General features: G+C 40.3%; 1 protein-coding gene across 5 annotated transcripts in view; it reads left to right on the top strand.

Moving 5' to 3' along the window:
• sh3glb2b (SH3-domain GRB2-like endophilin B2b) overlaps positions 1-22,872 on the top strand; it is a 62,785-nt gene extending 39,913 nt beyond the window's left edge. For all 5 annotated transcript variants that reach the window (XM_026174592.2, XM_080303651.1, XM_080303650.1 and 2 more), the window contains one exon: positions 21,527-22,872. In XM_026174592.2, the coding sequence (XP_026030377.1) occupies positions 21,527-21,634 (108 nt within the window). In that variant the 3' untranslated portion in view covers positions 21,635-22,872. The remainder of the gene's footprint in view (positions 1-21,526) is intronic.
• Positions 22,873-23,972: the final 1,100 nt, after the last annotated feature.

Below are 23,972 nucleotides of genomic sequence, written 5' to 3'. Positions count from 1 at the left end.
CAGAAATTTGGCATCCCAACCAAACATTTCTTTAAATTTCTTCAAATCAGAAGCTTCATTTCAAAAACCCCAAAATCCCTAACATTGCCCACTCTAAACTCATTAGAGGACATAGCAATAAACCATCAGCTGAGGAAGGGTTTAATATCTCGCTTCTACAGTAACCTCAGAGATGGCTCTCAAACATCCTCAGAAAAAGAAAGACTTGCATGGTGTCAAGACTTAGAGTGTAGAATAACTACAGAGGAATGGCAAAAAGCTTGCTTGAAAGCCCAAACACAATCTATAAACACTCAATTTAAACTAATCCAGTACAAATGGTTAATGAGAACATATATTACCCCAACATTATTAAACAAATTTGACCCCAAAACTCCGGACATATGTGTTAAATGTGGGGAAAAAGGCACACTGATGCACTGCCTGTGGGAATGCTCAGAAATCCAAAAGTTTTGTAAAGAAGTTTTAGAAGTAATTGCACATATTACAAGTGTCAAATGGAATCTATGTCCTAAACTATGCATCCTAGGAATTTTCCCCGCTGAAATCCAGCTGAGCAAAGTTAACCAAAAAACCACAATCTTCTGCCTGTTACAGGCGAAATACAGCATAGCCAAATCATGGAGATCCACTAGTAGACCACACTCGAGAACTTGGTTATTGACATTGTCAAAATCCCTTGCTTTGGAGAAACTTACGTCTATGATAAAGGGTAAACATGCTTCCTTTAAAAAAATGTGGGGAAATTTTTTGTTATTTTTGGAAAGTGAGGAAATGATCGATAGTGAACAGAAATGATTCTATCCATTTAACCTGTATGGGAGAAGTAGTGCTGCAGCTGTTAAAGAGAACCTGGGGACCCTGCGAGTGCTGGACTGCTAAATAGAAGGACAGGAGAAGGGATGTGAAATTAAATGGACTGGAACTGAAGAGGACGCAGCTTATCATTGCAACCACTAATTTGGATGCCTCTCTAACTAACTTGACACCCTTGGACTAAACTTCAGCCCGAACCCCTGGAACAATGCACTTAAACCTAATGTCTCACTATGTTATACCTGTTTGTTTTTTTTCTCTGGAGCACTATCTGTTAACCTTTTGTTTTTGTTTTGTTTTTTCTGTTTTCTTTGTTTTTTTTTTCTTTTATTTCGTTTTGGGGGGGGGGGGGGTTATTTTGGTTTGCTATGCCTGTATCTATGTGTCCTCCTAACATTATTCATTTACGATGCACATACATTACTATTACACTCAAATTTTTTTTGTTGATGGAAAGGCAATAAATAAATCTTTATAAAAAAAACCGTTAGTCAACCACTCAACCGCTCATTCAGTTCAGGGTTTGGAGCCAAGTTTGTCCAAAGAGCTAAGATCTTTTCCACAACAGGACAAGCTGAGTGACATTTAAGTCTGGAGAACAGCAGTAAACGCATCAAAGCGCAGTGGCTAGATCAGTGAGAGCTGTGACCTTTTCATTTGTGGTTTTCTCTTTAGTTTTTCGTGACCTTGTGTGTCTGTGAGCCCACAGTACTGGATATTGTAACTGATCACTGGCACTAATGCCTAAGTTGATGCCTTGGGAAAGATTTAAGCTGTAGCAACACACCATAACCTCCTATAATGGCATTAGTCATCAATAAACATACAGCACCAGCAACACATATATTAGAAAATACACAGATACTTACTGTGAGAGGTGTCACACACCCACAGATCGGGTGGGGTATTTTTGAAAAATGCAGCTTTTTCTATGCTTTTGGGCTTTTCGCCCACACGTAAGCGGCGTTTTGGATCACTGAAAATGGAGATTTTAAAAAACTCAGTTTTTGTGTTTGTGTGGTCGAGGAAAATGTAGAACTAGTCACGCAACGTCAAAGGTGTGTGCCTTTTTTGACGTCACGCTGTGCCCCACGTTATTGTTTACATGAGAGGAATTTCTACAGTGGCGGATAGAGACAAAATACTGTTGCTGTTAATCTTATTTGCAGTTTTTACACACTTACATATACACACGCAGTTACTGTCCCTCCATTTAGAAAGACTGCTTCTATGTGCCATCTTTTTTACTCTTTTCATCGCAGGCTCCTTGACTTCTGATTGGCCAACATGACTAGGATTATGTCACCACCTGTTGCTTTGGCATGTTCTTGACTTTGTTTTTTGTGTTTACATGTGGACAGAGATATTTTTTCAAAACTGCATGTGTGGACGGGTTTTTAAAAAAAAGTGAAAACAGAAAATGTCCATTTACAAAAATACCCATGTACGTGTGGACGTAGCCTAACACACTGCTTTGACTGCTGCCCCGCTGCATTTAAGTGTTTATACTCAGGTGTACGTGCCAATGCATGGAAGACCTGAGGGTGTATTCAACTTACAGGCCACAACTCAAACAGCTGAACAACTTCCATGCAGTCACATCTGTCCCGCTCACTCCAAATGAACATCAGAACACCTCCAGCTTGGCCTCCTGTCTACGTTCAAGGGTTCAAGGGGTTCAAGTTTCTTTATTTGTCACATGCATAGTTATACAAGTATAACATACAGTGAAATGTAGCCTGACACGCTCCTCGACATGTGCAAAAATTGGGGGGGGGGGGGGGCTGTAGAGGAAGAACATTATATATGTATATGTATATGTATGTATATGTATGTATGTATATATATATATATATATATATATATATATATATATATATATATATATATATATATATATATATATATATATATATATATATATGTGTATATGTATGTATGTATGTATGTGTATATGTATGTATGTATGTATGTGTATATGTATGTATGTATGTATGTGTATATGTATGTATGTATGTATGTATATATATGTGTATATGTATGTATGTATGTATATATATATATGTGTATATGTATGTATGTATGTATATATATATATGTGTATATGTATGTATGTATGTATATATATATATGTGTATATGTATGTATGTATGTATATATATATATGTGTATATGTATGTATGTATGTATGTATGTATGTATGTATGTATATATATATATGTATATTAGTATATACATTGGGTGAATGTGCAGTAGTAGCAGCAAGCAGGTGAATTCTGTACATTAATATGAATAGACATCTGACTATTTTACAGGATAGACAATATAAACATATTTAAAATTAAAGGAATTGAAATGTACATTGTGCCTTGGTTTAGTGTCTGGAAGAGTCCTGTCCAGAGGTGGGACCAAGTCATTGTTTTGCAAGTCTCAAGTAAGTCTCAAGTCTTTATCCTCAAGTCACAAGTCAAGTCTCAAGTAATGTCAGGCAAGTCAGAGTCGAGTCTCAAGTCACTGGTGTAAAAGTCCGAGTCAAGTCACAAGTCTGAAACTTTGAATTTCAAGTCCTTTCGAGTCTTTAATTAAAAAAAAAAAAATGAAAAAATAATGTTGCAGTTATATGCTAAATGTAAATATTAGACCATGTAATTTTTAAATCTGTGTTTTTCTCAACACATGACAAAATAGTGAACTTAGAAAATATACACAAATTGTGAAATTGCACCTCTTTAAAATGCAGCTCAATTAAACCTAGCTCCAAGAATAATTTTCACCGACAGTTCTGAGATAAGCTGCATGTTATTCTTGGATGCGGTTGTAGGACCGGCTTTAAAATCGCATGACAAAAATATCGTACACATTAAAAAAAACTGTATCACCAACGTAGCCTGGACAACATTTGCTAGTTAGATGAAGTCAGCTATCTCATCGTAGCATATTTATATGCATATTTATAATTATACGCTTCTTGGAGTGAGTGCATACACTCATGAAGTTTAGTAACTTCCGGTCACTGCAACAAGCCCAGGTACAGTTTACCGCCGGATGGGTGCAGGACCTTGAAATGCACTGTGTAGAAAGTAAAGACCATCGTAAGTATCATAAGTTTACCAGTCTCACAAATCGTCATCATAAATACACATTCGTTAACCGTTTATTAATATAACCTTTGAGCTCAATGGTAATTAATTAGCAGTGGAAATAATTTCTGGTACCCGTCACAGAAATGTAGCAGTGACAATAATATATGCTGTAATCGTACTGGACAATTAGTGATACAAAACAACTGTTTTATCCTGTGAATAAAAGTATATGTTTTTGTCAATGTACCATAATAACAGAAGCGAAACGCAATATTGTGTCAGGACAATTCACTATTTATGCACAATAAATAAAGGAGCATAGCGCGACAATTTCTGTTCAGCGCCAGACTTGCTTGTAACCTATATCACCAATTATGTTAAGAAAAATGACGCATTAACTACAACAGCAGACTGACCTTTGTGTAAATGCTTGGAGCAGACTAACCTGTGAGCTGGAGTGTTCCGGGACGTTATAATTGGTCTTTGAATGGCTGCAATCCAGTCGCCTCTTTGTTACTTCGGAAACATGGCTCGAACAATTTCTCTTCAACGACGTAATCCGATAACAACCGATCTCTTTACCCGTCGGCTTCCCGTGGCTGTCATGCGACCGGCTATTGCAGTTAATAATACAACAGCTTCTTGACATTTTTGTGTTTCTTTTTATCGCTGTATAACTGATTTTAATTGAAAGCCTGCGTGCGCTAGTACCGCTTGACCGCTTGCCACGAGTTCCCAGAATCCTTTGCGGTTCTACCCGTGAATGACGTCACATTTTCAATCTCTATATAATATGCATGTTAAATTTTATATTTGGGGTAAAATATCAAGTCTTTTCAAGTAAACCGGTTCAAGTCCAATTCAAGTCCCAAGTCATTGGTGTAAAAGTCCAAGTCAAGTCACAAGTCTTAGAACATTTTTTCAAGTCAAGTCTAAAGTCATAAAATTAATGACTCGAGTCTGACTCGAGTCCAAGTCATGTGACTCGAGTCCACACCTCTGGTCCTGTCTCAGTCAATTATAGATGATGTGAGAGGGCGGGTGTGTGTGTTTAGGGCACGGATGGCTTGGGGATAGAAGCTCCTCTTGAGTCTCTCTGTCCTTGCCCGGAAGATGCGGAACCTTCTACCAGATTGCAGAAGTTGGAACAGTTTGTTGCCAGGATGAGACGGGTCCTTCAGTATCTGCGCTGCTCTAGTCCGGCATCTCCTGGTGTAGGTGTCCTGAAGCGGGGGGAGAGCAATCCTGCAGCAGCATTCTGCTGTACGGATCACTCTCTGGAGAGCTTTTTGGTCCTTCACACAGCTGTTCCCAAACCACGATGTCATGTTCTGTGTGAGGATGCTCTCCACAGCGCCTGTATAGAAAATCCTGAGGATCTTTGGAGAGACCCTGAACTTCCTCAGTTGTCGTAGGTGATACAGGCACTGCCTAGCCTTTTTGGTCTGGACCTGAATGTGGGCAGCCCATGTCAGGTCTGAGGAGATGTGGACACCAAGATACTTGAAGGACTGCACCCTCTCCACTGGAGCTCCATTGATGATGATGGGCTTGTAGTCTCTGTGCTGACCCCTTCTGAAGTCCACCACCAGCTCCTTGGTCTTGCTGATGTTCAGCTGGAGGTGGTTGTCCTGGCACCATGATGCCAGATTCTTCACTTCATCCATGTAGGCCGTCTCATCGTTGTTGGAGATGGCACCCAACACCACTGTGTCGTCAGCAAACTTCACAATGGTGTTGGAGCCATGGGTGGCCACACAGTCTGAAGTGTAGAGGGAGTAGAGCAGTGGCGAGAGGACACATCCGTGAGGTGCTCCTGTGTTGATGGTGATGCTGTTGGAGAAGCACCTGCCCACCCTCACCACCTGAGTTCTGCCAGTGAGGAAGAAGAAGAATGTTTCAGTGTCACCGTCTCCAAACCATGACAGCAGGTCTCACTGCCATCTTTAAACCTCTCTTTCACTCTTGCTGCTGTCCTTGTGTCACAAATTAAACCTGACACTTGTTTCCACCCTCCACAGAGTACCTGGCTGAGGAATACAAATCACAGCAGATTTTTATAAGTGTTGGGAGTGGAAGGCACAAACTGATTCTTCTTGGAATGACTCCCTGCTTTGGGCTGCTCGGTTGCAATACAATAAATGTTTTCCTGCTGAAGCCGTCTGATTTCACTCTGGTTGTGTGCCAAGCGTGTTTTAGGAACTTGTCCAAGTGGACAGTTTCCATGCAATATTTTTATATTTGGATGATCTGTTTGAGCAGCTGCAGGATGTGTAAACTTCCTCAGGGCTTTTTCTAAACCACAGTCTTTCCTCAGTATTACTACACTCGTGTGGGTGCTTGACCACAAGCAGGATGCAGCACATAAGCTCATAATCTCGACCTCTGTTTGCCAAACTTACACTTAACCTTTGGTGGGCAGGAAGAGAGATTTTCAGTGACCACAGCAACAACTCATTGAGTACTTAGGAATACTGTAGAATTGACTGTAGTATGTTTTAACATGCTGCAGTTTTGTATGGATATTTAAAACCGGTCACTCTTAGAAATGAGACCTCGTGTCTCGATGAGAAAGAATGATGAAATGAAAAATATATATGTGATTAAATGCAGTTTTTCTGGGTTTTTCAAGATGGTGGCTTGAAGTATGGTTGTAGCAGAGAGTGCTAGCACACAAGTTCGCTGATTTTACACTGATAACCCGCATTTAAAGCTACAACATGGATATTAACTATTTGTAAGTCTGGGATGAGCATCAGCAACTACTTTTTGAAACAGTCTGACTACATGCCACAAAGGAAAGTTGTAATGTCTGACACCACGGAGGGCCCCAACCTACAGAGCAGAGAAGCTAATGAGGAGACTAGCATGGGAGCCGACGCAGAGTTGGATATTAGATCGGAACCAGCGGTCCACGAGGTGATAAACTCGGACCGGTCTCTCTGCTTTTACAAGTGCAAGGAAAGCAGCTGGAGGACCACGAGACACGGATAAAGGAAGCGGTTTTCATTCATTGAAACGTCAGGAATCTGCCCTCCCGGGATAGACATTGGCACTTTGACCCTTCTATCCTGTACGATCTTGGATTACCTCACAGAGGAACTTGTCTCGCAGAGTAATGACGGATAACCCGTCATTACTCTGGGAGAGCATGTCTGCTCTGTATTGACTTGATTTATGTGACACAAGGAGCCAAGAGAACATGACTCTACGATTGTAGATGATTAGAATCAGAGACCGAGCTTCTTAATCTAGATCTTCTGAGCATGGGTCTGGAAAAATTTTGTAAATATTTCATGCAACTGTGGAAGACACCCGACTGTCTCGCTTTTGGAGACACACATGCATCCTCTGAAGCTGAAAGTGGAACAGCTGGATAGCACCAACAAAGCTTCAGCTCCCGTGTTGAATCATTTTGTATGCTGCAAACAGCCTCATAGTTTTCCAAGCATTTGCTGCGCTTTGTTCAGTATTCAGACGTGTGGTGGGCTAGAGAAGCCGCAGAGTGAGTATGGGAAGATAAAAAACTTTTGAACCACTAAGTGTTGGGTTTGTGACGAGGTCATTATTATGGGAAGGAAATGACAGAGTGAAGACTGAAACTCAGTTTATGCTTTTGCATTGCCACCACTCATATCTGTGGAAAATGGGAAGGACATGCAGTTACTGTGTTTGTTTTCCATTCAAACATGTATATACATAGCTTTGCTTTGATTCTATGTATCCTTTAATGATTGGGAATGATTTGCTGGAAGCACTGGCCTGCTTAAACTACTGCCCCTCCAACCCAAACCCTGATAAGGTAACAGATAAGAGGATGATGGATGGATCAGCTGAAAGTCCAGATGTGCCTCTCCAGTCCTGATTCAGGTCTTTGCTGGATTTTTCCTGTTTCTTAAGGACATGGCTTTCAGATACTGTTCATCTGCTGTACATAGCTTTTTTTTATGGCTGCCAGTTAACTTATTTTCCTCTGATCTATGATCCTCAGAATCCTCTATGTAGCTCAGGACATAGGGCAGGTCATGTAGTAATCAGAAAATTGAATTTTTTAAATTCATTTATTTATTTATTTTTATCTCTGGACAGGATACTAACCTCAAGTTACTCTCCGGTGAATCCAGCCGAGTGTGAATGCTAAAAAGAAAGCACTTAATCGTAGAAAAAACTGCATCTGTGAATGTGCGAATGAGATATGTTGTATAAAGGGCTTCGAATGCTTAGGTAGCATAGAAAAGTGCTTTTGTCCTTTCCAGTTTCCTCAAAATCTTTTCAAGGACACCCTGCACACCATGCTGAGAGATGCCAGGTTTTTAGCTGATAGGTGTTGATTAAACATTTTTTAATCTCTGTAACTGTGTTTATTTGGCATTTTCATGGTTTCAAATAAAGAAATGGAAGACTTTTACTTGTTTTTGTGACAGGCTGTGGGTAACAAAGGAAAGTGTGGGACTGTGGGTTGCATGAGCCCGATGTGTTTGTAGCGAGTTGCACGCCAAGTTGCAGCTTTAATTATGAAAGGGTTTTTGGTTTGGCATATTTATGGTGTAGATCTATGATACAAGTCTAAAATGTCCAAAAAGATGACAGAAAAGGGTGATTATGTCAAAGGGTTAAAAACTCCAGGGGGTAGGGGGCCGGTGTTTTCACGGGATTAAAGCTAAAAGACTCAGTGAGTCTGTCAGTGTAGGAGCTTATCAACCAACCTCATGTTAAGATTGAAAAATGCAGTTTTAGGCATCCAGTTTAAAGTACTGGCTCTTTTTTGTGTATGGTGTGAGTGTGTTTGTGGAGCGAGTGAAGGTGAAAGCTTGTGTGAGATGCTGGAAGTGTTGGTAGTCCTGCTGATGCCCACTCTGTTCCACTGTGAAGTCTCACTGATCGCCTCAACATCCAGGGAGGATCTGATCTAGTTACTAGTTAATTTTCTGTCTGTTATGGCAGTTCTGTCTGAAGTATAAATAAAAACAGTTCAGTTAGATTATAGTGTGGAAATGATTACAGGAGGGTATATAAAATCTTTCTTGGCACTGGCCTGGGGCGTGTGTTGGTTGCTACATTGCTCCGTGTAGTGAGGAACACCTGAGCAAGTCTGAACATTACCTGAAACAGGACTGCAGCAGCTCTAATTAGATCTCACCGAGCATTTCCATGCACAGTCTAGTCATCATTTATGCTTTTTTTTAAAGTGGCAACAACAACAATCATCATAAAGTAAATAATTTAACCAAACTAAATGAAAAGAAGACACAGTATTGACCAGGAAGATGCAGGCTGAAGTTAATTACACTGGACGTTACTGCTTGGCATCTGGCAAATCAGGAGATTTTTACAAGAAGATTTTGTCAAAAACAAATGTTTTATTACCAGTTTTATGTTCATCACCTTCAACATTTTCCTCTTCCAGCATTTTGTTGAATAAAATGATGCATTCCCATTACAGCCACCTCACTGCACCCAGTTTCACAGGACTGGCAGTTGATAGAGTCGAAACATCCTGACCTAAAAGGGAAGCAGCGGATTTTTAATCTCACTCTTGCTCCAGCTTGAGCATGACAACTTAAAAATATCAAGTGAAAGATCTTTGATGGAGGTCAATAATGGAGCTGTTCCATCTCCCTCCATCTGTCTAGCTTGAATGAAAATTAATTTCATGTTGCTTCTTGCCACATTTCACTTCAGGGGCTTTGTGAAGCTTCCATTTACCGTCTGTGACTCAGTATCTTTGCTGAAATGTCAAATGTCACAATGACGGGAATAAGAAAAACCCAAAAAACGTGGATCGTCTGTTTGCAAATGGATGTGTGGGCCTCTTGGTGGAGTTTTGGTTCCAGTTCTTAGTTTCTTGATCTTGATTCAGGATGCTTGTCCAGTCTTTTCCCGTTAGTCACAGCTTTATTTGCTGTGATTTATTTATATGTGAAGGTTTCATGTTCTTTCTTGCCACGTTTCACCTCAGGGACTTTGTGAAGCTTCCGTTTACCATCTGTGACTCAGTATTTCTGCTGAGATGTGGATTCAAATGTAACAATGATGGCAATAAGAAGAAAATGAAAAATAAGTCAGAATACTTGGTGGAGTTTAGTGTTACAAAGGTCCAGGTTAGTTTAACTTTGTGTGGTCTTGTGTGTGTGTTTTTCCATCGTTATCCTTCTGGTAAATTTGAGTGCTGAGTTTCTTTAGAAACGTACCAGTGTTATTCATTACCTTATTTCATTTAAGTGTACATAAATGCAAATAAAGCTGTGACTTCAGAGAGATTTCAGACCTACCATTTATCAGCTCAAACATCAAAAGACATGAATGCTTCAAAAGTGCCAACATCAACTCTTCTCTGACAGCATGGTGTGAGTTTCTAAAAATAACGGAGTCTTCATTAATCCCATGCAAACGTACACCTATCTGGAATAACCCTGACATATTACAAAACAATAATATGATTAATTTTCCAGAATGGAGTTGTAAAGGAATTAAATACTTAGAACATATATTAGAAGGAACAGACTTTATTCCATTTGACAGACTAGTTATACAATATGGGATCAACAAGAAAAGATTTTTAGAATATCAACAAATTAAATCCATAGTAAAACAGAAATTTAACCTCAGTCATGTTGAATTGCAAACACCACCAAGCGCGGTACATTTTCTTACTCTTAAATCCCCCAAATTATTGTCTAAAATATACAGAACACTTTCTAAAATAGATGAATCAATATCCCTTCCTATTGCAAAGTGGGAAGCAGATTTGTCAGTCGGCTTAGACCAAAACTTCTGGTCTCAGATATGCTTAAAAACCTTTAAATTGATTAGAAATCCCAGTCTGCAATTAATACAATACAAAATACTACATAGAGTGCACTATACAGGTCATCGGATGTTCCAGATGGGCTTTACATCTTCCAACAACTGCTCACACTCTCAAGGCAATACACCAGACAATTACATCCACGCTCTTTGGTTCTGTCCACCAGTGCAGAAGTTTTGGCGCGAGATATGTGACGACTTATCAAAGTGTCTGAAATGTAAAATTTCAACTTCCCCTTTAGTGTGCTTGCTGGACAAATTGGATGATGTCTCTGCAGAAACTAATACAGTCCACATGGTTTTTACTGCCCTGTGCATTGCCAAGAAAATGGTCCTCATGAACTGGAAAAATAAAAATAATCTTAATTCTAGCCAATATAGAAACCATCTAATAGATCACATTAGTCTTGAGACAACCTCTGCCACCACATTAGATCAATCCCTCAGGGCTCCTTTGATCGGCTCCATCACCTAGCGGGGGTGGGGTGGGGGGGGTGGGGGTCGTGGTTTGGTCCTGCCTTGTGGCTGATGTGGAGGTAGGGACAGGCTTAGGGCGTCCGGAGAATCCCTAGGGACGTTATCCCTGGAGGGCTTAACCCAGGGGTTGTGGTCATAACCTGGTCAGTGGCTCTGGTTGCTCTTAGAGGGTGTTCTCCTTGTGGCTGTGTGCAGCAGGGCTGGGGGAGGGTCTGTGCTGGCGGACATAGGTTACTGGCCTGGTAGCCTGGCTGCCCCTGAGTGGAGCTGGGGCAGGCGTGGGGGCTCCGTGCTAGGCCTCTGGCTGGGCCTTGGGGGCTTAGGTCCTTGATGGTGTGTCGCTGAGGTTGTGGGCGGGGGGGTGGGTGCACGGGGGCTCAGCCCTGCCGCAGGGGGCCTCTGGCGTATCAGCCTAACTAGGGGGCTCTTCAACTGACAGGGAGTTTGCCCCATCCTTGCAGGAGTCCACTCTGCAGGTGAAGGAGAGCCATAAGAGAGGAGGAGAATAAACTTAACCTGGGTGTCTACTGTCTTGTGCAGTCTGGGAGATGATTGAATGTTAGGGCGGGTACAGTTTCCTCTGCGGCGGGGTCGGGTGGGCTGTCCCAGGTCCTGTAGGGATGGGCGGTCCTGCTGCCGTAAGCCCCAATCTGGATGGGCCTGGGCTCCCTTGCCTTGGTGGGTGCCGAAGGACGGGGGTGCCTACTGGGGTCAGTGGGGGAGCTAGCCCCAGGGAGGGGCATCTTGCTCCTCCCTTCTTTTTCTCCCCATCCCCGGCTGCCTCCCTCTTCCTGGTCCAACGCACCCACCCACACAAGTAGGGCCTTGGGGTGTGGGTTTGTCACCAGGGTGCAGGGGAGGCATCCCCCCCGTGCCCTTCTGGCCACCTGTGCCTCAATTTTATTCCACAACTCAGACATCCATATTACTCACACTCTCATAACACATACATATAGGGCCTTGAAGGTGGGCACGTTAACGGCGTCCAGAGGACGGTCTGTGTATTCAACCCCACCTCTGGCACCAGTGCCCACCTCTCAATTTTAAATCCATGTAGACATTGAGGATTCTCGGGAGGGGCCGTGCTAACACCTGCTGCTCTCTGGCAGCAGCACCATGCTCTCCTGTGTTTTATATGCACCTTAGAACAGCACGCAGCAACACTACACATGAGCGAGAGGAGGGAGGTTTGGGGTCTTCACACACCCCTGTTCTCTGCTGGCCATCGGGGCAGGGGGGCTGGGAGGAGGTGTTGTCCATCTGGGATGCGGGGCTTCCTTGCTGCTGCAGAGCCTGGGGCGGTCCGCTTGCTTCCACCCCCGGGGGAAAGGGTAACATCTCCTGGGTCTAGGTGCCGCTTCCCCCTCCAGGGGCGAGGGTACCTGGACCCGGGGTATAGAGTTTGTTTGGGGAGTGTGATTGTGTGTACAGTGTCCATGTACTGTATGTCTATCCCTACGTTGGGTGAGTGCTGAGTATTTGTATATGTGTGCATGAAGGTGGGAATGCATGTTTGTGTCTGTGTGTGCCTGTTTGTCTGTGTTTATATGTCAGGTCGAGTCTTACACTCCACCTCTCTGGGAACTCCCAGGCCCTCCAAGGCCTATCTCCCCTCACCACACTCACGCCACGACACTCTGCTCCTTGGCTACTGGGTGACCCCTCATCTGGGGCTCTCCTCAGCTCTTCCCAGGAAGGTGGCACGGATGCCCCTCCGGTGGTCCTCCTTGGGCTCTCGCACTCTGGGGCCTCTGGATGTCTGGGGCCTGGATCTCCTCCATGCCTGCTTCATGCCCTGGGGGACAGGGCTATGGCTCTCTACATCCTCTAGCAGACCATTACATGGGGAAACCTTTTGAATACAAGCGCACTGATCCACACAGGTGTGCACACAGGTGTTCACTGTTCATAGACATAAACTACACCTTTATTGGCTGCTATTTCCAATCCAAGATGGCGCCGCGGATGGCAGCCTCAGTACTGCGCTCTCTCGCACTTTTCTTGTTTCTGTTTATTTTCTGTGCTTTTGGTCACTCAGACCACATCACTTTCTCCAGAGATCAACTGCTAAACATCAGGCAGTCGTCTCACTATAGTTCTTATCCATTTTTCACAAACCCGGAAAGTTTTTTGGAGATTTTAGTTGGAGGCGCAGCAGCTCTCTGTGGCTCCTGGAGAAGACGTAGACGGGGGAGTCGCGCTGGTGAAACTACGTCGGCGAGGATTCCGCACGGCACTCCCCTCCATTCACCTCGCGAATCTCCGCTCTCTTCCAAACAAAGTTGACGAATTACTGCTCTTAAACCGGACTAACAAGGACTTTGCACGCTCTGCTGCCCTCTGCTTCACTGAAACCTGGCTCAGTGAGCGAATCCCAGACGCTGTCTTAAATCTCCCGGGCTTCCAACTTCACCGGGCGGACCGCGAAACAGAGCTCTCAGGGAAAACAAAGGGTGGTGGAGTCTGCTTCTACATTAATGAAGGTTGGTGTACTGATGTCACAGTGTTACAGAAACACTGCAGCCCACACTTGGAAAGTTTTTTCATCAACTGTAAACCTTTTTATTCACCGCGGGAGTTTCCTTCCTTCATGCTGGTCGGAGTTTATATCCCTCCACAGGCCAACGCGAACAACGCAGACTTTTTGATCTGCTGCCCTCTGGCAGACGGTACAGAAGCCTGCAGACCAGGACCACCCGACACAGTTTCTTTCCCCTCGCCATCTCCTTCTTAACAGTTGACTTGTCACACTGCCAGACTGCAACTGCACCTTATGTACATTTTGTGGTATTCATTTCTGTATTTTATGTATATAAGTTTAGATTCGTTATTTATAGTTTGTTTACACAGCTTTGTGTATGTATGTGTAATGTGTATATATAGACACGTGTGTGTGTGTGTGTGTGTGTGTGTGTGTGTGTGTGTGTGTGTGTGTGTGAGATTTACATTGCTGTGCTTGAGAGCCACCATCTACCGGAACCAAATTCCCTGTATGTGTCTGCACATATACTTGGCCAATAAACATGATTCTGATTCTGATTCTGATTTCCAAGCACAATGTGCGCTGTCGTTCCTGCTTGCTACACAACAACATTCAACATTTCGTATTTACTGCTGTTTACACTTAGCTAGATTAACGTGATGGTGTTGTGTTTATTTTTTGTTAATCTCTTTTTTTATTAAACAACCTATATAAACACAAATAATCCAAAATAAACATATAAACAAGAACAGACGTACATAAAAAAATAAATAAATAAATTAAAAAAAAAAAACAGACGGGTGTACCCTCTAGAGTGTATGTACTCGCACACACATATTCACTCACACACCCATACTCTTAGGCATACATACACATACCTACTTACATATGTGTTCACTTATGGTCTCATACATACTAACATATACATATAAACACATAACGATTCAAAAAATGTGGCATATATAGTTACAGAGATTCAAACAAGATCAGGTCTCCTTAACCGGATATAGTGTTTCCATTTACCCCAAATTTCACTAAATATATCAAACTGGAGTCTTTTAATGAAGGTAATTCTTTCCATTTTACACATCCCATGTACAGTCTCATGCCAATCACCCAGTGATGGAATTTTTGCACTAAGCCATTTCTTGGTAATAATTTTACGGGCAGCCAAACTCAGGATACCATACAACTGCTTAGACATTTAATCTACATTTACTGAGTATAAATATCCAAACAAAAGTTCGTCCCAATTAAAGGGAAGCTGCATACCAAAAATAATCTGCAACTCGGTGTGGATCAATACCCAAAAAATGTTGATCCTTGGGCAAGACCAGAACAGATGGAAATGTTTTACTCCTTGGGCCCCACAATTTATCCAGCAATTAGAGTGATTAAAATAATGTTTACTTTGTGCAGGGGTAATAAAAAACCTACAGATACTCTTCCAACCATAACATCTCCATGTATTAGAACTAGAAATTCTCCACTGAAAAGCGCACTGCTCATACCAAATGTCTGATATTGCTATATTTGTTTCACTTTCTCATTTTTTTTGATGTAGGTAGTATTCCACTTCTTAACCTCTTGTATACCCTTGTACAATCTTGAAATCACCTTAAGGCCTGTGTCAGCCTGATAAGCCTTGACAAATATACTCAGAACAGGTAAAGAAAAAAGATCTGTTCTCTTAGGTATAAAATTATATAGATGATGCCTAATTTGTAAGAACCTAAAAAAGTCCATTTTACTTAACTGGTATTGATCTTTTATTGATTGGAAGTCCCTAAGAATTCCCTTATCGTAAAACATACAATATGCCGTTAAACCTTGTCCATCCCATTTTTTATATCTTACGTCTAATTCATTAGGTAAAAAATCACTGTCAAAAGCGCACCATCTTAAAATCCTAACCTCTTCAATCCAATCATTCTTATTAAGAAATTGTAACCAGAGTTTTAAAGGTAGGTTAATCCATTGGTTTCCTTGATGAATTTGTTTTTTAATAAGTGTCACATCCCCTAGAATTGCCTGAATTGGTGAATCTTTTAAGGTCACTGTTTCTAGTTCTAGTTCTTTCCATCTCGCTTGATAATCTACATTACACCAACACACTAATGCCCTCAATTGAGCAGAAATATAATAGTCTTTCAAACATGGGAACCCCAACCCTCCTTTGTCTTTAGCCAACTGAATAGTTTGGTACTTAATCCGTGGTTTTTTCCCCTGCCATATAAACCTAGAGATTATTTTGTCCGATTCCCGAAATTGTTTGTCAGTTATTTCTACAGGGAGTGTTTGGAATAGGTAGAGCATCCTGGGCAAGATATTCATTTTAACTGTATCTATACATGATTCAAAATTTAAAAATGGTAATAAATTCCATCTTTTAATATCCTCATTTATTTTATAACTTAAAGGATTAAAGTTTGCATTGTATATCTTAGATAGATCTTTAGTAATATTTACTCCAAGATACTTCATCTGCTCCGTCTCCCATTTCAAATTGGCTTTAGCCTTAAATTCATAATAGTTAAAAGTTAATATCTGAGTCTTCGATATATTTAGTTTATAACCTGATATTGAACTAAAGATCTCCAGAAGTGACAATAGCTTGGGGAAAGTAGTGTTTGGATTTGTCAAATAAATTAAAATATCGTCAGCAAACAAGGAAATCTTATGCTCTCGACCCCTAATCTTGACTCCAGTAATAGTATTGCTTTGTATTACACTTTGACTCAGGGCCTCTATGAAGAGAGCAAAGAGTGAGGGGCTTAGAGGACAACCCTGACGTGTCCCTCTCTGTAGGTTAAAAACATTCGAAAGCACCCCATTAACTTTGATTCTTGCCCTTGGTGATTTATATAATGCTTGTATAATCCTGATAAACGATTGATGGAATCCGAATTTACCCATGACTTTGTATAAAAATTCCCAATTAACCCGATCGAAGGCCTTTTCTGCATCTAAACTCATAAGGACCATCTGAATTTTATTTTTCCTAACATAATCAATAACATGTAGTGTTCGGCGAATATTATCTTGCGTTTGTCTCTGCTTAATAAAACCAGTCTGATCCAAACTAATTATCTGAACAAGAATATTTTCAATTCTTTTGGCAAGAATGTATGTAAATATCTTAAAGTCCTGGTTAAGAACACTAATGGGGCGGTAGTTTCCACAGTCAAGCCTGTCCTTTCCTTCTTTAGCTATTATAGAAATAGAAGCCTCATTCCAAGATGGGGGAATTACTCCCGTCTTTAAAATATAGTTGAATGATGTTCTCATCAAAGGAATCAGTACCTCTTTCATTTCTTTATACCAGTCTGATGGGAATCCATCTGGGCCTGGGGATTTATTCGGTTTCAATTTTGTAATAGCTTTTTTAATTTCAAATTCAGATATGTCCTCGATTAGGGTTATATTCTGTTTTTCATTCAACTTTGGTAAGTCGAATGAATCTAAAAAAGATATCATACCTTTAGTGTCCACTCTAGGTTGTGTATATAGTTCTTTGTAGAATTTTTAGGAAGGTTGACTGAATATCTTCAAGTTTATAGACAATGTTATTTGTTTGAGGGTCCTTTATTTTATATATTGTATTTTCTAATTGTTGTTTTTTTAATTTATAGGCCAGTAATTTAGCAGATTTGCCTCCTACCTCATAGTATCTTTGTTTTAAAAAAAACCATATTTTTTTGTATTTCACTTGAAAAAATTTCATCGATTTCGTTTTTCTTCTTTTGTATTTCTAATTGTAAATTTGTAACTGCGGTTATTTTATGGGCATCTTCAAGATATTGTAGTTGTGTCTGGAGTTTTCTTAAATGCTCATTTCTCTTCTTTTTTAAGTTAGCGCTGTAACCTATGAGTTTTCCTCTTATCACTGCTTTTAGGGCATCCCATAGAATACTCGGGGAAACTTCTTCATTATTATTTTCCGCTATATAATCTATTATATCTTGACTAATTTGTTCTTTCATCGTGCTTAGAATACTTGTATTTAATCTCCAGGATGTAACTCTTCTTTCGTATCCAAGCACTACTTCCAGGTACAGTGGGGCATGGTCCGATAAATCCATCACTCCTATCCTGCAATTGATCATCCTGTTAAAGTCTTTTTGGTACATAAAAAAATAATCCAGTCTAGAATAAAATGAATGAGGGTGAGAAAAAAAGGTATAGTCCTTCTTGTTGGGGTTTAGTTCTCTCCATACATCTATGAGCCCTACATCCTTTAAGATTAATTTGATGTTTTTGGTTATTTTATTCAATCCCGGGGCGTGTGGGTTTGATGAGTCCAAGGACGGGTTGAAGCGAACATTCCAATCTCCTCCCAAAATCAGAGTACCTTGTGCTTCTCCAACAATCAATTCAAAAACCTTTTTGAAAAGTTTTATCTCTGATCCTGGGGGAGCATATACATTTATAAGAGTAATCAGTATACCCTCCAGGTACCCTTTGACTAACACAAACCTCCCCTCCTTATCACTGATTTCTTGGATGCATTCAAAATTGAACCTACTAGAGATTAGAATTACCACACCCCTTTTAGAGCTCTGAGGGCAGGAAGAGGAATACTGATTAAATTTCCATTTCTTTAATTTATCATGTTCGAGCTTCGATAAGTGAGATTCCTGTATAAAGGCGACTTCTATTTGTTCTCTTTTTATTTTTGACATAATTTTACTTCTTTTAATATGGCTCCCCAGACCATTTACATTAAATGACACTATTTTAGTTACCTTACAGGGCATTAATGTACGACCTTATATAATGTTGTGTTTAGTATGTTGCTCTGTTTTTTTTTTTGTTTTGTTTTTTTGTTTTTTTGCTTGTTTTCTCTTCTTTTTCTCTCAACAGGTGATCCAGGAGATTTTTTTTTCTTTTTCCCCTCTTCTTTCTCTTTTTAAGTGCCCTTTCTCACTGTCCCTCTTCCCTTCTGTTTTTCTTTTCCTTCATCTTTCTTTCTCCCTTTCCTATCCCTCAGTCATGTCTGTCCCATCTGTAACAACTGAAAATATAATAAAATAAATAATAACAACAAAGGCCTATCAAATGGACCAATACGGCAAGGCCGTGATGATCCATTTGGCAAAGTAAATCCATTGGGTATCCTTGTTGGTCTTCAGACAACAATTCGGACAGCTAAAGAACCAAATGGGACAGGCAGAAAAAATAAAAAGCAACCAACCCCCTCAACAGTTGGGACAAATCAGTTGGCAAATAAAAAAGCAAAGGGGACCAAACATTGAGAAAGAGACCCTCATTTCCTCCTAAAATAGCAGCAGTTCTTTCATGAGGAATAACTTTTAATAATTCCCTGTACCACAAAGTCACAGAGGGAGGTTTATCCTTAACCCAGTTAATGAGAATACATTTCCTAGCTACCAGCAATAGTTTGTCACATAATTTGCGCTGCAAGTGATTTAGTGTTACTCCTTTTGAGGATAGGCCAAGAAGAAAATATCCGGGGTCCCTTTGGAGCCGATTCTTAAAAATATTACTTAGTTCTTGACATATGGAGCTCCAAAATCTTTTGATTAATTTACATTCCCAGAAATAATGAAAAAAGTGACAGTTTCTTTTTGACATTTGCTACAGAAGGGGTGAATATGAGGTGCAATCTTATGCAAGACATTAGGAGCTATATAAAGGCGATGTATGATTTTGTATTGAGTTTCTCGCAAGCGGTTGCAAGTAAAAGTGGAACTACCTATGTTAATGGCTCCTTTCCACTCCTCTTTGGCATATTGATTATTAAGATCTCTCTCCCATTTATGAATAGCGCTCAATGTGTTGCTACTGAGAGTATATAGGGGAGAATAAAAGGCTGAAATAAAATGAGTTCTGTCTTTTCGCCTAATAAGAAATGTCTCAATATCATCATATATAACTATTTCTGAAGACTTTGGAATTTTAGAATGAACAAAGTTACAAACCTGGAGAAAGCCAAAAACGTCGTCTCTAGGAATATTAAAATTTGACTGCAATTGCTCAAAGTTCATCAGTGTGTTGTTTTGAAACAAATCACCAATTACCCTTAATCCATTTTTGTGCCACTTATCGAAAATACTGTGAGACATTCCTGGAACGAAGTCTTTGTTTCTCAGTAAAGGAGTCGAGAATGAAGTGCAATCTTCTCTACCCAGTCTTTTACACATTTTACGTGAAAACAATTTTTCAATATCCAGAGGACCCCCATTTAAAACGTTTCACAGCTCACTTTTAAATATGGACATGAATAATTCAATTCAGTCAGTGGACTGGTATACCTGTCATGTCAAATAGTAGAATCAATATAAAACTTGAATGACTCCTTCCATACATACATAGAAAATGTAATTATGAAAGTGACTGCATTCAGAATACTTTAATAGAGTATAATGACTGTAATGGACACGACATTTTGACACTCGTCACATGTGGAGAATTTGGACAAAGCAGAATATCCTGAACTTGACGAGTGTATTTTTCTTAAAGGTTAATGTCATTAAATGGCACAGATTGGTAACAATGACCCATAAACACAGTGGAGAGGTCCACTTTGATCATTACAAGTAAAGCAGGTGAGGACTAGTAGTCACCATCAGCCCCCACCTTCACACTGCTGGATGTAGAACATTTGTCTGGCCTAGCTGCCGCCCTAAACAAGAATAAAACCACAAAACAACACCACAACAACATTGACATCCCACATGACAAATGAATCAGTAACAGCTGGATGTTAACTGTAACAACAGCACATCTGCAGGGAGTTAAGTTAATCCTGTCATCCAGTTTATTTTCCAGGGAGAAGTTCAGCCTCACTTCCTCTTCTCATGCAATGTTGTACTGTATGTTTGTGTGGGAAGACTTGACAGCATATTCTCTTACAGGCTACAAGACATTATCTGTAATATCAGCATGTATGGAAAACAAAAAGTGTGATTCATGTATTTAAAGTACTTTTCTAGCACTTCCCTGGCCTCGGTCACAGTTGGGTAATATTTTAGACTTGCGGTGGGTTGTGTCAGATTTCCTTTGAGTTTAACTCAACTATAAACTCATAAACATTCAAGCTTCCATATAACACCTTGTGGAGAGGAAAGAGATTTTCAGTGACTACAGACGCAACTCACAAAAAAATTATGAACACCTGCAATCATCTGAGCTGTTCTCAATGTAAGACTTTTAAAAAGTCAAATTAGGAAAATTTGGTAATAAAACACACATAAACATAAAAGTGGCATCCTACTCAGTTTAGCTGGGTGTAGGTAATTTTTAAGGGTTTTTCATTAGGTGGTAGTATCTGGTACCAGGTACTTTTTAGGACCTACTCAGCCAGGTTTCCAAGCGATCCAGCAGACTGCATGCCACAGACTGGCCTCTCAGTGATGTCACTTGATGAGTCATGAGAGCGTCTCCTTCATAAAAATCAAAATCACAACTTTTAAAACCTGACAATGAGAAAAATGGCTTCACAAAAATCACCATGGTCCCAGAGTCTGACAAAAAGCCAAACGCCCAGCAGCAGGTATGAAAAAGCATCGATGCCCTCCTTTGTTATGGTACAATAATTATGTAATGCTGTTTTCAGTTTGCCCCCTTTTGTTCACACATGGGTTTCCCTTAGCAGACCTTTAGAAATGCTGGCACAGGTGCTAATTGGAGGAAGTGTTTAAAGATGATAACACAGAGATGAAGTCAGGGAAATTCCTGATAATGGGCTGGCATGAAAAACGTGAGCACGAGCAGCAACGGGATTGCAGTTATGCTACGTCACTAGCTATTATTTTCTTTCCTCTTAACGTAACATTGGTCACTGTAACCTGTATGTGTGTATGTTTTTAGTTTTTTATTTTTGTCTCTCTCTCTTCAGCTCATTACCGTCTACACCGTACCAGGAATGGACCCCGACTGGCTGATCGGAGAACGAGGAAACGAAAAGGGCAAAGTACCCGTCACCTACCTAGAACTGCTGAGCTAATGGACCAAGCAACACATACACACACACACACACACACACACACACACACACACACACCCCTGCAAAAACCTCTATCCACCGTCACACATGTGGACTGGGTAGACCTGCTGTTGGCCCCAGTTTGTGCTCCTTGTGTATTGGTTCAGCTCACAGAGGGAACCCCTGCACTGACTTCTATGCTAATAACCCAGCACTGTTTGAAAATGCTGTGCAGGTATCTTCTAACCACCTGGATAAAATAATATAAAGATTTATCAAGGTGAGATAGTGGAGAACTTAGTTAGCAAGCTCTATCCATAGACTGTATCTGATAATTAGTGCCAATTACCAGGCTAATAAATTCCCCCAGAGCTCAGATGTTCTTGGACAGTCTTTTGATACAATTAACTCTACAGAATGGCAATAATGATACAGTTATTTTATTACATTTTTCAGTTTATTCAACTCAAAAAAGAAGAAAAAAGTTGAGTCATTTAAATTTGGACTTTTATGAAGGAGCACATAGAAAAGAAAAGGAGTGCTGAAAAACTAAAATGAGCCTACACTTCATTATGACACAAATTTTATTTACACCAGATGTTCTCGTAGCTCCTTTGTTATGGTACAAAGGAGTTAGTGAATGCTTTAATCTCCACACAGCATTTGTTGAGTATCAAAAGCCAGTCCTGGTAACTTTCGATTTCAGATGAAAGCAAAAGCCTCTTTAGTAGGCACCAATGTTTTGTGTGCTTATGTCGACCATGTGGATGGGAGTCTTGAGGTTTTCATGATGATCTCTGTAGGTGTCCTGCCATTTCAAGAGATTGAACCTAATTCTGGAAATACCTGCACAGCTACGGTATTTTAATTTTTATGAGACCAGAGAAATCAGTGTGACGGTCCCCTCTGTTATACGCAGAGACCAAACTGCAGCTGGCTTCCCATCTCCTGATCTGAGGCTGTGTGAAAAAACTTATGCAAAACTGCCTGTTTGACTCATTTCTAGTAATACTGATGATTATCAGAAAGAAACCTGTGACTGTACGAGTCAGGTTATGTTGATGTGGCCTATTACTTAGATTTCCTCTTATTTCGTAATGTGTACACAGAGTGTAATGAAGCGCACAGTTTGTTGACTGCGCAAACGTGTCTGTTGTTGTGTGGAATCTTACACAGTTCTGGCAAATACTCTGACATCTGTGAAAACTTCAAAGACCCAGGCCTTGTTTGATCCATTAAAGAAAAATTCCATGCAATAATTATTACAATGTGAGTCATAATTTTGCACATTTTATCAGCTCTAACTACATTTTTTCTCCACAATTTTCTTTCAGCTGTTTCACAATAAAAATCCTTGTAGAAAATGAAGCATTTCAATCCACAGATTAGGGCTTTTAATTTGAAACATATTGGAAAATCTTGGGTGTGTATAAACAAAAGTGCAGTAACTTTAATGAGGTGTGAGTGGACTGGAAGTACTAAACAATACTATACAACCAATTATAACTTCTCAAGCATGTAGATAAAGGACAGTCACACATTTCTATATTTGTTTGAATTTTTTTCAGTTAATAAGAAAAAATTAATTCAGTGTCCAGTTTAGTGCTAGCCCGCAGCCTGCAGCAATAACATTTAAGGTAACTTAAGTCACTGAGGCAACATTGACCAACATGTCAGTTTGTCTTTACGGGCCCTTCTGCTTTAAATAAAGCTGGATTACAGTAAATGCAGGTGTCCGTACTTGCACTCTGGTACTGTTACACCTACTTGATGCTGGGAAAGAAAAAAAAGAACTTCACAAACAAAATCAGGAGCTCAAATTTCCACTAAATTTACAGTTAAGCAAATAAAGCGGGTTTCCTATTAAGAATACAAGGTTTAATGGTGCAGAATGATGCTTTCCTGGATATTGTCGTGCTTGATGAATTACATCATCTACTATTTGCTCAGCAGGGCTTCCTAGTTTGCCGTAAAGCTGTGTCACACACGTGGAAGCTCAAAAGTTCCCATTTTCATGTTTGTCATGCAGCACTTCATGACAGCGATTCCACCTTCTAAAAAGAAAACAAGACCCCGATAAGAACCAGCTCATTATTTTTATTCTGTTACTTCAGTTTATTTAATCATGTGATGCAACATTTTACATCCACGCTATGAGCATTTTCTGAGGTGTGTAGGAATTTTGGGCTGAATATCATATTAAGGCTCTGTTTAAACCTGCAACAAAGTCAGTTAATAAAATAAATGCTCTCCTGTAGAATCCATCTGATTTCACTCTGATCGCATCTTTGTTTTCTTCAAGTGTTAGTGGCACAGCTGTACTCAGTGTGTTGGTTGGATGAATATAATGGAAACATAC

This window comes from Astatotilapia calliptera, chromosome 7, assembly GCF_964374335.1.
Source record: "Astatotilapia calliptera chromosome 7, fAstCal68.1, whole genome shotgun sequence".
Taxonomy (NCBI): Eukaryota; Metazoa; Chordata; class Actinopteri; order Cichliformes; family Cichlidae; genus Astatotilapia; species Astatotilapia calliptera.
The sequence above is the reverse complement of the archived record's forward strand: the minus strand, read 5'-3'. Positions and strand labels throughout refer to the sequence as shown.